The 13,935-nt window shown below is 43.0% G+C and overlaps 5 protein-coding genes across 5 annotated transcripts in view; 3 read left to right on the top strand and 2 right to left on the bottom strand.

Moving 5' to 3' along the window:
- Nucleotides 1-1,204, bottom strand: part of itga7 (integrin, alpha 7) — a 29,025-nt gene extending 27,821 nt beyond the window's left edge. Inside the window, 1 exon segment of the mRNA XM_062459644.1 lies at nt 797-1,204. Coding sequence (XP_062315628.1) covers nt 797-1,011 — 215 coding nt within the window. The 5' untranslated portion in view covers nt 1,012-1,204.
- Nucleotides 1-13,935, bottom strand: part of LOC134027573 (elastase-1-like) — a 90,636-nt gene that overhangs the window by 64,415 nt on the left and 12,286 nt on the right. The gene's annotated exons all lie outside the window — the stretch shown is intronic.
- bloc1s1 (biogenesis of lysosomal organelles complex-1, subunit 1) lies at nt 3,811-7,042 on the top strand. The gene is made up of 4 exons (XM_062470545.1): nt 3,811-4,023; nt 4,387-4,459; nt 4,894-5,026; nt 5,927-7,042. The coding sequence occupies exons 1-4, from the start codon at nt 3,963-3,965 to the stop codon at nt 6,035-6,037; spliced, it is 378 nt and encodes a 125-aa protein (XP_062326529.1). The 5' UTR covers nt 3,811-3,962; the 3' UTR covers nt 6,038-7,042.
- On the top strand, nt 9,498-13,414 carry rdh5 (retinol dehydrogenase 5 (11-cis/9-cis)). The gene is made up of 5 exons (XM_062470539.1): nt 9,498-9,602; nt 10,010-10,335; nt 10,627-10,885; nt 11,201-11,364; nt 11,672-13,414. Exons 1-5 carry the CDS (start codon nt 9,571-9,573, stop codon nt 11,890-11,892), a joined length of 1,002 nt encoding a protein of 333 aa, XP_062326523.1. The 5' UTR covers nt 9,498-9,570; the 3' UTR covers nt 11,893-13,414.
- gls2b (glutaminase 2b (liver, mitochondrial)) overlaps nt 13,315-13,935 on the top strand; it is a 9,398-nt gene continuing 8,777 nt past the window's right edge. The window contains exons 1-2 of the mRNA XM_062470538.1: nt 13,315-13,553; nt 13,853-13,935. The exon at nt 13,853-13,935 is cut by the window's right edge and continues 17 nt beyond it. Coding sequence (XP_062326522.1) covers nt 13,327-13,553; nt 13,853-13,935 — 310 coding nt within the window. The 5' untranslated portion in view covers nt 13,315-13,326. The remainder of the gene's footprint in view (nt 13,554-13,852) is intronic.

The raw sequence follows: 13,935 nt of genomic DNA, 5'->3' as shown, positions 1-13,935 counted from the left end.
TGGAAGATACACTGAAACCGTTAATGAGGTGTTGGAGGGTCCAGTCACACACAAACCCCTCCCTCAATACTATTTCTTTCCATAGTACGGTCTCTTTACTGGCGAATGGCTAAACAGCACTGAATGGAAATGTTTCTTTCTAACGTAACAACTGTACAAATGCATACTGCATTCTAATGGGAAATATGAAATGAGAATTGCGGTGCTTCAAAAGAGGACTACCATTTTCATCCACGTACAGTAGCAAACATTTCTAAAGGCATACAGGTCAGACTGGTGTCATGATTTATTCAGACAATCTGTACCTGGCCTTCAGAAACCTGTTTGCTGAGAGTTGATGAGGAGTACACATACTTTACACACACCCACATACATACATACATGCATACACATATTCAAGGCACCAAATGTACTTTGGATATCTGTCATGAACTGAATCAGAACTCTAATCTCTCATGAGACCTGCTGGATCAGCAAGGCATGGCCACCCAACCTTGGAAAGCCCTATTCACTGTAAATCATACACTAATAAATGAATGTTGCTCTGACCATGCACACACTACATAACGGGAATGAAACTTCTGCTCTTTTTGCAGTGTTCGAAATGTGTCACCCTGGATCAAACTGAAGCTCTGAATGAATTAATCTATATCAGGAAAATAAAGTACTGTGGAAAATTCTGACTGTGTGTCCCATTCAAAACACCCCACAATTCTACATTGTGGCTTAAATAGCAGCTCACACACAGACACACACACACACGCACACACACACACAGGCATGTGGCAGCACTCACCAACTCCGAGGCTCCGGGGTGACTTGCTGGTGAAGAGCTAGAGAGAAACCGAAGAAGGTGGCGTTGTCTCCAGCCTTCACCAGAGTGTTTACAGTGTCCAGGTTGAACCCTGAGACCAGCCCCGACACAGCCAGGAGAACCCCCAGGAAGACACCACAGCCCCGGGGTCCCGCTGGGAGCCTGAGAGGCCATCCGTGTCCCGCGGGAGGTGCCATCGCAGAGTGGGGGTCCTTGTGCGGAGGAGGATTATAATGGAGCGTATTCCTGTTGAGTTCCCAGTGCGCAGGATCGGAGGAGAGGATGGAAGGGTTAGTCCAGAGCGGGTCTCCTTTTCTCTCCCGGCAGTGTGGAAGTCCTGCTAGTTTCTAACTCTCTCTCTTCTCTATCTCTTCTTCTCTCTCTCTATCTCTTCTTCTCTCTCTCTCTCTATCTCTTCTTCTCTCTCTCTCTCTATCTCTTCTTCTCTCTCTCTCTCTCTGGCTCTCCCTCCGTGTGCTGCTGTCAGTCTGCAGAGCGGGCTGAGAAAATGTGGCAGTGTGTGAGCTAGCTTGTGTGTGTGTGAGAGTGAGTGTGTGTGTGAGAGTGAGTGTGTGTGTGCCTCCCCCTCCTCTGCTCTTTCTCGCTCTGTGCGACTGAGAGAGACAGAGGACAAGTGCCTTGAATAGCCCGCTCACTCACTCCTCCCCCTCCCCTTCTCTTTCAATCCCTCTCTCCAGCTCTCCCTCTCAGCTGACATCAACACTCAAGGGACTGCTGCCAAAATACCAGGCAAGGTTGTCCAGATACTTGGAAGACGCTGAATAGGAAAAGGCTGAGAAGACAACAGCATATTTTATCAGTTTAACTGTGGTTGATCTTGTGACATTATGTTCAGGTTGTACAGGTGTATTGGATATTCGGGAGAAATTTGTGGGAAATTACACTTCAAGTGAGCTGTCGTTGCACAACTGTCTTTATTTATTTTTATTTAGTCAGTGTTGCTGTAGCCCCTCGTTATAATGAGTTAATTAGTGGCAAAAAAAAGCCAAAAGCCAGTTTGCATAATTCAAAATCTAACTTGTTTGTGTGTCCTTTCATATATTTTATTGTTTTTCAGGGTCATTGAACATCTAGGTCTTTAGATGTTCTACCCACTGTGTTTTTTTATCTCCAAATTTCATGGTTATGTCTCTTTTTACATTGTTCTGTCAGAAGACATTTCTGGCACCCTGTCTGTGAGGCCCTGTGTATTGTAATATAGTTTCCTGGGTCACTGTGCACATCACAGCTCCCATTGTCTCCAAGGAATCTTCCAGATCACTGAAGACCCTATCAATGAGAGTCTGACCCAGGCAGTCCAGACTCCAGTCAGGTTCTGTGGAAAGACCCCATCCTGACCTAAAATCAACAACATGAGGATCTTGATAGACCCTTGTTCTGCCATGTCAGTGTCAGCGCTCCAGTCATTCCCTGTGCGTGAGGTGGCTTCACTGTGGGTGGGAAAGGTTGCAGTCAGCTGCTGTGGTCTGGCCAGCTGATTTCTCTCTAGCTCTGTGTTCCTGTGGGCAGCTGTCATGGTCCTTAAACTATGTAGAGGCGGTACTGCACCTCCCACAGAGTCTGCCTAAGGTGCAGAAAGTTGCAACAAGGGAGGGATTGGGATATACAAGCTAAGGTAGAGAAAGTTACAGTAACTATATCCATATCAAATATGAGTCACATCCTTCAGCACACACCACAGGCATTGAACATTTACACATTTCAGCTCCCCTTTTCATTTTCTTTTGACTTTCTGTTTACCGTTTTTGTACCCACGTCTTAAGTTTCCCTGCTCTGTAATTAAGTAAAAGATGTTACTGTAATTACCCATCTTAAGCCCCATACCCATGTGCAGTCCTCCATGGGGGGCTCTGGCTGGAGCGAGGCAAGCCTGGAACAGGAGCTCTGCTCTGGGCTGCAACCTTGTCCTGCTCTGCCCTCTGCTGCCCTGCGGTGGTTTGAAGGAGAGAAGCACGTTCAGCACACACAGGGGTGGTCATTCCCTTTCACCATGGCACATTGGAATTTGAATGGTGAGGCATGTCATGAATTCAATTAATTTACGGAAATGTTTATTGATGTGTACTAACCCTGTTAAATAAGCCCAAAAAATGAAACAATGATGACCTTCTGTAGACGAAAAATAATGATTTAAGATCTAAGGAGAAACAGTCACCTTACATTTCCAGTATGAAGATGCTGACACAAGAAAAGGAGAAGGTATGGCCTATATATTTTTAATGGCAGCTTTGGCACCAAGCCCAGAATGCTGAACTAAGAGGAGAAAGATGAAAGGACCAACAATGGCTGTGACTGGATAGCTAGATGACTGGTTGGCGTGCTTGCTCATTGCTGGATGACTGCGTTTGCAGCCCGTCTGGCTCGCGGAATGACTTTATAGCTGGCTACCTTGTGCCGATTGACTAACTGCCAGATCAGCTTTGACACTAGCTCCCAACAGAAGAAGCCATTAGCAGTCTAGGCCTCACTTCAAGGAGATAGCTTATTTTAGATGGCAGTACTTAACGCTGGGGTCATTTATTCCTTCTCTCTCTTTAACCCTCCTCCAGGAAATCTCCAGCTGCAGCCATTACTGCAGCTAGTCAGCAGTAATGCTGTATTGATTAATGGACAGGCCTATAAGAGGATGCTGCGGGCTAGAATAATTCAGATAAGTAGCCTTCACTCTCAGGCACTGTATTTGGGGTCTCCGTTCTGTTTGTTCTATACTACATTCCGATGTACTCACCGTTGAGGCGCTGCTCCATTTGTCAACACAAACATTATGGTAGGCCTATTTATAATTGAATAGTCATAACACTGGCAGTTATCAAAAACTCCTTCGATTTCGAATTAGCTAGTTGTATGGGCCACACATCATAGTGTGAGTAAAGTAGATTAATTAATTGATGTGTTTAGTAGGGGGATTGATGTTCTGCTGGTCTTGAATCGTACTGATCCAACGACCTCAGCGTCAAAATGCGACGGCCGCTGCTCATTGGCTAATGCTATACCCGGAAGAGAGCCATGGGAGTCCCATGACCTGTGCATGATTAAGATAGACTAGCTAGTTAGCCCTCTACATAAGAATATTTTTGACAAATACTACAACTACAATTTGTTCTACCGATCACACAACAAATAAAACATGTTGTCTCGTTTATTGAAGGAGCACCAAGTAAAGCAGAACGAGAGAAAGGAGCTACAAGGTGGGTAAATCTTTCTATGTATCTTGTCTAGCTAGCTAGCACTAGCTATGCTAAAAACATAGTCTGTATTTTCTAGTAGTAGTATTAGCTTAGGAGGTATATTTGTTGACCTATTTTGTTCTCTTTTGAATGTCATGATTTGCATAGCGTCAGATGTTGAGTTTGAGCAAGCTAGCTCATGGATAAGGTAGATGGCTCTAAGATAGCGAACTTGTTAGCTGTCGTTAGCTTCGCCCTCCCAATTATACCTAAGAGGCTAAATTAGGCTAACGTTGGACAGTCGTTATTGAGCAAACCAAGACAACTGCGAGCGGTACCCTTTTCTTAAGAGTGATTTTGATTGCTAACTCATGTCCTGTACAGAGAGACGCCGACGCGAGGCAATCGCAGCGGCAACCAGTTTGACTGAAGCCTTGGTCGACCACCTCAACGTTGGGTAGGCAGAATGTGTTGTCTTCTGTGAAGAAATATACACTAATCTCTCTCTTTCTGTCTCTCTCTCTCTCTAAAAGTTAGAGAACATTCTAGTAATCTGTAAAAAATGCTGTTTCTCCATCTCAGAGCTCAGACTCGGACATGAAGTAGTATGATCCCGTTAGGAAATGTGACACGTGACAGAAAATCACAACTACATAACCAGTAATATTAATTAGTTGTGAAATTTGTGACGTGGTAAAATCAGCTTACAGAACTACAATTGGACAGCCTCTGTTGAGGCTACATGTGCACCAAACACACACACACACACACACATACACTGAAAGTCTCAGATTATTCACATGACCATTGTTGATAGGTCTGAGAATGCTCCGAGGTTTACAAGGAGATATTGTAGCCACTCCTCCTAATTTGATCTTTGACCTTGTCTAGGGTTGCCCAAGCTTATGTCAACCAGCGCAAGCTGGATCACGAGGTGAAGACTCTACAGGTGCAGGCCAGCCAGTTTTCTAAGCAGACTGCCCAGTGGATCAGTATGGTGGAGGGCTTCAACCAGGCCTTGAAGGTAGGCTGTCCAGCTATCACCTCAGGATTAACCTCAGGATCACGTCAGAATCCCCTCAGAATCACCTCAGTATCACCTCAGAATCACCTCAGGATCACCTCAGAATCACCTCAGGATCACCTCAGAATCACCTCAGGATCACCTCAGAATCACCTCAGTATCTTAGGTGGCTATCATTCTGTGGGGATACAACCCATGTTTCGGTTAAAGGGTTTTTATTATTAGAACTGACTTTCATTGTGTGTGTTTCTTGGCCTGTTCCACCATAGATTCATGTTTTGCATTTGACATCCAAGCAAGTACATCATGGTAGATGCATGCAAACTCAATGTCTTCTTCAAAGCCTTGAAGTCTAGAATGTGGGGGCTAATCCTCCTTTATATATTCGATAGGCTTCAAGTAGGCCTGGACCGAGGGGTGAAACCCTTTTGAGTATCACTGACACACCTACTGTCTCTCGGCCGTAAGACAATCTCTAAATATAGCTTTGTTGTCATTGTCCTCAGTTGAGATGAGCTAGTCGCGGCTAGGAATATGATCCCTCAACGTCAAATATCAAACTACTCCAGTCCCCTGATCTGGTTCTGTTTGTGACACGTAAACTGAGAAGTGGAACAGTCAGATTCCCTGAGGAAAGCTGGCGTAGAGAGGATGAAAGGACACCCCTTAGTCACCTCAGTGCCTCTCAGAGTTTGTAAATGTAGCTACTGCTTAGTCATAGCTGAGTCACAGACACACAGATCTGATGAGACAATGGACAGTCTGTCCCGTCATCACCCCCTTGTGGTAGGACATGTTAACGGTCCGAAAATTGTATCATATAATTGGAAGTGGATGCATTTATAAAATGTTTAATATTTATAGTTACTGTTTTATTTTCTGGACTGTTGTTTTGAACAGGAAATTGGAGATGTGGAGAACTGGGCACGTAGCATTGAGATGGACATGAGAACCATCGCCACGGCACTGGAGTATGTTCACAAGGGCCAGCCTCAAGCAGCCTCCTCATGAACACAAACTCTCATTGTGATAGGAGTGTTGGACTACAAGCTGTGTGTGGCACTATACTCTTATTTTGATGGCAATGGATTGACTTGGACTCCAGAAGTCTGGGCCAACGGGGCTAACTAACAGGATGTGCGAGGATGTACGCACAAGATGAAAGCGAATCCTTGTTGCCCCAATGAAAGCGGATTCACTCAGCGATGAGACTTTGTTATGAATCTAAAGAAAAACTAATGAGGAAATAACTAAGAATGACACAGAAAAGTTACTTGTCTCATCTGCAATGTTGTTTCATGCACCGCAAAACAGTATGGATGACCAAACTGTGTCCTGGAAGAAATGTAATTACTGCCCAAACTAGACAATTTTCACATTTTTGGAAAGTAATTTCATCACAGGCCTTGTAGTACATTTAGTCATTTTAGTAGTCAGTAGAGTAGAATTTTCTTGTAGAAAGACAGGTTCTTATGAATCTAAGCTGTCACATCTGGGTTGCAAAGCTTATCAGTGTGGTGATGTTATCAAAGAACTGGATGCTTTGTCAGTTGATAATGGGATTACTTCACCATGGATTGGTGCCAGAGCTCACTCCAAAGGAGAGGACAGACAGAAGCAGCCCTGATTGTGAATTCAGAAACGGAGACATTCAATGTACCATATGGGACGTTCCATCACTGAGGTTCACTAAGCTGGTTCGTTACTTTCTAACAGAACAAAAGAGGATTGTATACTAATGTAACGTACGGGGAAATAAGATTTACTGTCTTGTAATTGGTTTAGGGCAAATCACCTCTTCCCTGCCAGTCCCAATGGAGTCACTGTTACTCTTATCCTGCTTCGGCAGAACATTTCCTAACTGTGTTTGGTCATTTCAAAGCCCTATGGATGTCTTTCACGTGACGCATTAATAGATTTTCTATATTTTTCGGACAAAGAGTGGCTGATTTTGAACTCCTTTTTGTTGCTGCAGAATTGTGTTCATTAATAAAGCATGTAAGGAAATGAAGGAAACTATTTTCTGTGGTCATAACCTGTCTGGGGAATCAACTACAGGGTTTAGGGGTAAAAAAAAATACTATTTGTGAACTATTCCTTTAATCTGTCAAACAGTATGTGAAGTGTTACATAGTGGAGAGAGTTACATGACCAGGGCACGAGGCTGTCCAGCTTACCCACCATACCACCTTAGCTGTGAGGTAACAAACTGCCCTCCTGCCCCACACAACAGCTCATGATGGCGAATTTGAGAAACTGAAGACGTGGATTTTTTGGGGTGGGTGGTAAATCATCATAAGGAGCCCACACTACTAGGGGTCACGTAAAGATGACAGACTGAAACGCAGGTAGCAGCTGTTACGGTGTTCTCTGTGCTTAAGTTATCTTAACTGCCATGTACAGTTTATTTCTTAAAAATGTTTTCTCCTTTGTTGTATCAACTATTCTGAAATAAGAGCTTAAGGAACTGTACCTTCTCGCTTTGTCAATAAACTAGACCTACAATAAGGAAGGTTGAGAATAGGAACAACATGCTTTGTCAGCAGTTTCTACGTTGAAGCAGAACTGTTGAATGAGTTGTGAACCAGATCAACAGCGCATATGTTTTTATAAGGACATACACAGAACATGGGATTACTGTTGGTTTATTTATGCATTTATGTAATACCACATGAGTACAAATAACAGACCCAAAGGAAACTGATAAATGAACAAATATAAACATTCACCATCACCGTTAGGGCTATAGCAGAGTGGGAATTGATAAGGCCTTATTTATTACATTTTCTGACAGAGTTTTGGTTGTATTTACATTTATTTTAGTTTAAGACCTGTTTAAAACCAAATACAGAGAATCTGATATATTTTCATTAATGCAAGCTCATGCACCATATGCTGATAAAAGTCACAGCTACACAATTCCCTCGACAATTTATTTCTAGATGTACACAACACGCATGCATGCACACACAAACACAGAGACACATGGTCAGAACAAGTACACCCAGATTGCAGATTATATATTGTGGACTTGTCTTAAGGGATAAACTGAGAGGATAAAGTCCTTTCCCAACCAGCCTCCCTCTGACACAGCACGGACCAAACTGCCAGAGAGGGAGAGTGAAGGAGAGGGGGAGCCTGCAGACCTTAAGCACTCACGCAAAGAGGGAAAGGTAACAGTTGTTTACGTTATAGGCACTTTTTCTTACATGTGACCCACGCTTTACTTGTTTTAATCCTTTTAAATATATATGTATTTGTTAAATCGTATTCAACAAAATGTATTTGTTTGTGATTAAGGGTCACTTGGTATCATGTATGATAGCACAGGAAGTTGTGTGATCTCAATCATTTAATCAATTACTAAATCAATATAAGGACGTTGTTAGAAAACTACTTCAAAACTACTACAAGATCTATTTTGTTTCTGTGATTTTATTTTGTGATGAAATGTAATTGAATCAAAAGTCTAATGTCTGTGCAGGTGTACAGTAGGGCCAGTTGCTAATACTGCGTTGCTCCATATTTTACTCCATACAGCTCTGGTAAGAACTGAGAGACCACTGCACCTTTTTCTTTCATTTAAAAAAAAGTTGAGGAGGACAATTTTGAGTAAAGAACAGAAGGCCTCTGCTAAGTTTACCCTTCAAAATTGTCCTTCTTAACCTTTTTCTTTTTTTTATTATTATTCTTTTTTTCTTTTTAAGAAATAAAGAAAAAAGTCCAGTGGTCTCTCAATTCTTTCCAGAGCAGTATACTTGGCCAGTGCACTTTGAATCCTTTGAATAGGTTACAGCTACAGTACACAGGGTAAATGAATTGATAAATTGGATTGGACTTCTGAGTCTAGCTGTGTCTTACTCACTTGCAGTGTGCCACAAAACAAATACCTTGGTGAGACATAGCAACAGAACATGCAAATGTCCACCTTCTATCTTTTATAACAAGAAGGAATGTTTTCAAGATGTCCCACTATTTTTCTCTGACTAATAAGCATGAACACTAATAGGTTTTGAGTGGTTAGAGGCTTACTAGGCTTGGACAACAAGAAGCATTGCACGTCTTTTGATTTAAAAAAACTCCCAGGTCTCCCTTTTTAAACCCCTGTCCTCTGGCCAATGCCTCTCTTTGTTTCGTAAGAGCATTATCCAAAGATGTCTCATGTGCTTTCAGAACTGTGACGTATCCACGTAAACCTAAGACCACAGAGCAGAATCGTAACAAAAATTTGTTTGAGCAGGTCATGCAGACACAACACTCTTGTCCCTGTTTCTGCCCTTATATAACCAGTTAAGGAGTCATGGTAGAACCAGTTATTGATGACAAAATTCAACAAAATGATTCTTGACAGAACTTATGTTGAGGATTATGTTTGTCCCCAACCACTGTATTGTACATATTGACATTGAGAGACTCTACAAATTACAAAGCAAACAACCACCATCTTATGGTCTAAGAATTGCATATTATACCATTTAAAATGTGTTTTTCAGGTATTTTTGTTTGTACAGGTCTCATTAGGGGCATCTTCACCTAAACACAACATGGATTTGGAATCGGTGTATGAGATCATAGGGTAAGACTGTCCTACTGTCTACTCAGTCGTCTATTTAATTATATGTATTGTACATTATGATATTATAATGTATTGGGCAAGACTCCTATTTCAAGATCTACTTTCTCTCTTTTTAAATGTGTTTAATTACCTTTGATTGTACTCCAGTTTACTTAGTTCTCACCTCTCATCATTAGTTGGGTACAGGGTTTATATATATTTTTTGTTGAGAAATAAGATTTAAAAACCATAATAATACCACCACAGTAGTGTTTTCTAATGCTGGACTGTTAGTGACAGCTGGATCTCAGTTATTTTTTGGCAAGCACCTACTCACCAACCTAGACCTCATCTCACCTGTCACTCATCACCCCAACGTCAATGGTCCTCCCGAGACACTCTCTCTCTCTGTGCTCCTCCAATTGTAGGAAGGAGAATGTGTATCTATACGGCTTCGCCACGTTTGTGGTGCTGTGGGTACTGATCTGGCTCTACCGCGACAGCATAGAGGTCGACAACATCTCCGAGAAGTACGTCTTCGTCACTGGCTGTGACTCTGGCTTCGGGAACCTGCTGAGCAGAAAGCTGGACCGCAGAGGCTTCCGGGTCCTGGCTGGCTGTCTGACGGAGAAGGGAGCGGACGACCTGAAGAGGGCGACAGGGCCCAACCTGAAGACTGTGCTGTTGGACGTGACCAACACTGATAGCATCAACAAGGCCATGGAGTGGACCAAGAAGGAGGTTGGCGACAGGGGTGAGACACTCCCCTGAGGGTGGTGTTACTCTTGCCTAACATTTGGAGGTGCATTTTGAAAGATGAAAACATGAATACAAAGTGTGAGATTCCAAAGTCTTCTGTTGGATGAACTAACAAGGTTGTTCCAGAACATGGCTTTGAGACCTGTATTGACACCAGCGCTGTGCTTGGTTTTCTGTATATGAAATTCTCATCTGGACAGGTCCCAAACAGGGAACCCACATGAGTGGTTACATTGTTGTTACTGTACATAACATCCTCAACTTGTTCTGCTCTTCTCTGCGGCAGGCCTGTGGGGCATTGTGAACAACGCGGGCCGCGCCTTACCCATGGGGCCCTCTGAGTGGATGAGAGTGGAGGACTTCCACAGTACCCTAAAGGTCAATATGAACGGAACTATCGCCATGACGATGATCTTCCTGCCGCTCATCAAGCAGGGCAAAGGTCGCATTGTGAACGTGGCGTCGGTGCTTGGCCGGGTGGCCGCCAATGGCGGTGGTTACTGCATCTCCAAGTTTGCTGTGGAGTCATTCTCCGACTGCCTCAGGTAGACCATGACAACAACATCAACCAATTCAAATACTGTATCATCAAGAAATATGGTCAAGTACTCTTGATTTCCTGTCAAGCTTAGCAAACGTTTTTACATTACATTACATTTAGTCATTTAGCAGACGCTCTTATCCAGAGCGACTTACAGTAAGTACAGGGACATTCCCCCGAGGCAAGTAGGGTGAAGTGCCTTGCCCAAGGACACAACATCATTATGCATTATGAACTGGCAACCTTTTGAGTAATAGCCCGATTCCCTAACCGCTCAGCCATCTGACCCCCCTTTTCTTTGTTTTCTTTGTTCTTACAGGAGGGATATCAGCTACTTTGGGATCAACGTGTGCATCATTGAACCAGGCTTCTTTAAGACCCAGGTGACCAGTCTGGAACCCATTGAGAGAGAGCTCCATCGCCTGTGGAACCAGCTAACCCCAGAAGTAAAGGCCAGCTATGGAGACAAATACCTGGAGAAGTGTAAGTACTGGAGGAGATTACACAGTGCTGCCACTCCCCTCCTGTCCTGATAACCCTTTACTTTGAAGAACATTCTGCTGTAGATGATCTGCAGAATATGCAAGAGCACGGGTTAATGGGATTGAGGATTACAAGAAGTTAAGCAACAACCACACATTAGGTTTAAGGGATTAGTTTGCTGTTAGCATGTTGCTAGAGAGTAAACCAAAGGAGCTTTTAGAGTGTGAGTTCTACCCCAGCCCTTTAGTGGTTCTTCTCTCTCCTTTCCCTGGGCCGTCATGTGTCTGTGTCTGTTCCTCCAACACAGACATCCAGATCCAGCGCCTCATCATGAACGCGGTGTGCGACTCGGACCTGAGTAAGGTCACCAACTGCATGGAGCACGCTCTGACGTCGGCCCACCCGCGTACCCGCTATAGCGCGGGCTGGGACGCCAAGCTTCTGTGGATCCCCCTCTCCTACATGCCCTCCTTCGTGGTGGACGTCGGCCTGAAGCTGGTGATGCCTCGTCCGTCCAAGAGTGTGTAAAGTGCAAGCGTCGCCGTCAGTGGGAAGGCCCAGTGAGCAGGACAGGGCCCGCTCTGAGGGGCGTTCAGTGTTGAGAATTTCACACCCCAGGATTTCACTCTGGCCGTATGTTTTTATTTGTCGTCAAATCAATTGCAGTGAATCAACCCGTTAGAAAAATGTCTCACTGCACACCCCCAGAGGTAGCGTGCCTATAGCCAGCCAACAGGATTGTACAGAAGTGGACGATGACATCATCATTCTTCTGCATTGTGCCTGGCTGCTCTTCCGAACCATATGCCTATAGTACTGTACATATGTAACACAATTGGCTTCAATTTGATGGAGTTCACTCTAGTACCCATAATTCTCAGTGTATTGATTTTTTAAAATAAATTATTTCAATATTTTATGAGTTATGCTAAAGTAATGTCAGAATTACAGTGATTATTTGACAAACCATGCTCCAGACGATTTGTGAGTGCATTGTTTACAGTACAACAGCACAGAACAGGTATAGTTACACATTAACTTTTATTGAATTGAAACTTATTTGTGCAAGAATGCATATATGCAAAATAAATTATGTAAACTGTAATGTCTAATTTATATATTTTTGGGGAAAATTAGCCCCCTTTGAGGAGATCTACACAATCCTGTATTTGTGGATTATTATGTTGTGTAAAAACCAGCTGGTTGATCCTGTGCCTTTTTGACACCGTTATTTATGTTGTTTGGTAGGTTGAGCAGTATTGGCCACTGTCTGGTCCACACTTAGTGTGTCATCCTCAAGCAGTGTTGTCTCCTTGGAAAGCACTGATAGTCCGGAACTTTAAATAAGGGTGTCGTTGTTGAAAGAACTGATGGCCCTTGAACACAGCTGTTAAAATAAATACGGAATTATTACACGCTTTGTGGGTTCTTCTCTACAGTTTGGATTCCTTTGACATATTTTGTGTACCTGACCCTATCGACCATATACTAAGTTCAGCGTAGGTTAGTTAAATTACCCAATATTTCTCAACGCCTGACTGAACTTTCAACACAGATTTTTCAGATAGCCTACTATAGCCTAAGGAAAAAGTTTGTCACTCATAATCACATTTTTTTTTTTTTTTGGCTATTCCACAGGCTATTGCAAATTATGAACGAAAGCAGACTTGTACTGTGGGTTGATTTTAGGCTAACTATTGGCTATAACTTTTTTTATATTTTTTATGATGGACGTCACAACTTTTGTTAATGATCTACTGTTTGGACAACGTGCCTGATACAGCATGCTGTCTCATTGGCTACTGTTGTCGAGACTCCAGCCTACTCACAGACCAATGTATGTCGCAGGAACAGTCTGGTGCTCACGTCAACTCGGATAAAGAGATTTCATCGACCGATGTTAAGTTTATTAGTGTTGATCAATCAAGTCTGTAATCTCAATTATACGTTTAGAGATTAGTGATGTCGGTAGCCACTCAGAGGACCATGCATTGCTTGAAAATATTACGTGTGACTAACTCGGCAGCCGAGTGTCTGCTAAAAGACGCATCTAAAAGATTTCGGTTTGGTAAATACAACTGCGGTTTAGTAAACTGTCATAACGTTCAACCTTCACAATTCTTCAACACAAGCACAACAAGTCGGCATCAGCGGACTCCTACAGATATTGATCATGCGCAAGTCAAAATGTGAGTTCCCTCTCTCCGCAAAATACATCCTGTTTACCTGGTATTCAACAGATATTGCCATTCAAAGAAATAATTAAATACAGCGGTATGGACATAGCCTAGTGTAGTTTATCAATATTGTTACATTGTCCTTGTTACAGAAAGACTACAGGGAGGCATCCGGTTGCTGACAGTGTGATTTGTTTATTACTAGGCCCGTTGTTCATAACTGGACCCACCTGTTTTTTCCAATGTGAATGTCTCGAATAGATAATAAACAAGTAGTTAACTTATCTCTTTCACGTCTTCACTGTATTCAGGAGTATGAGCAGAAAGGGCTTGTTCTCCGGAGTGGAGGACATGCTTTTCTACACCATAACCGAGGGACAGGAGCAGGTCCCTG

Source organism: Osmerus eperlanus, chromosome 1 (assembly GCF_963692335.1).
Source record: "Osmerus eperlanus chromosome 1, fOsmEpe2.1, whole genome shotgun sequence".
NCBI classification, from domain to species: Eukaryota; Metazoa; Chordata; class Actinopteri; order Osmeriformes; family Osmeridae; genus Osmerus; species Osmerus eperlanus.
The sequence above is the reverse complement of the archived record's forward strand: the minus strand, read 5'-3'. Positions and strand labels throughout refer to the sequence as shown.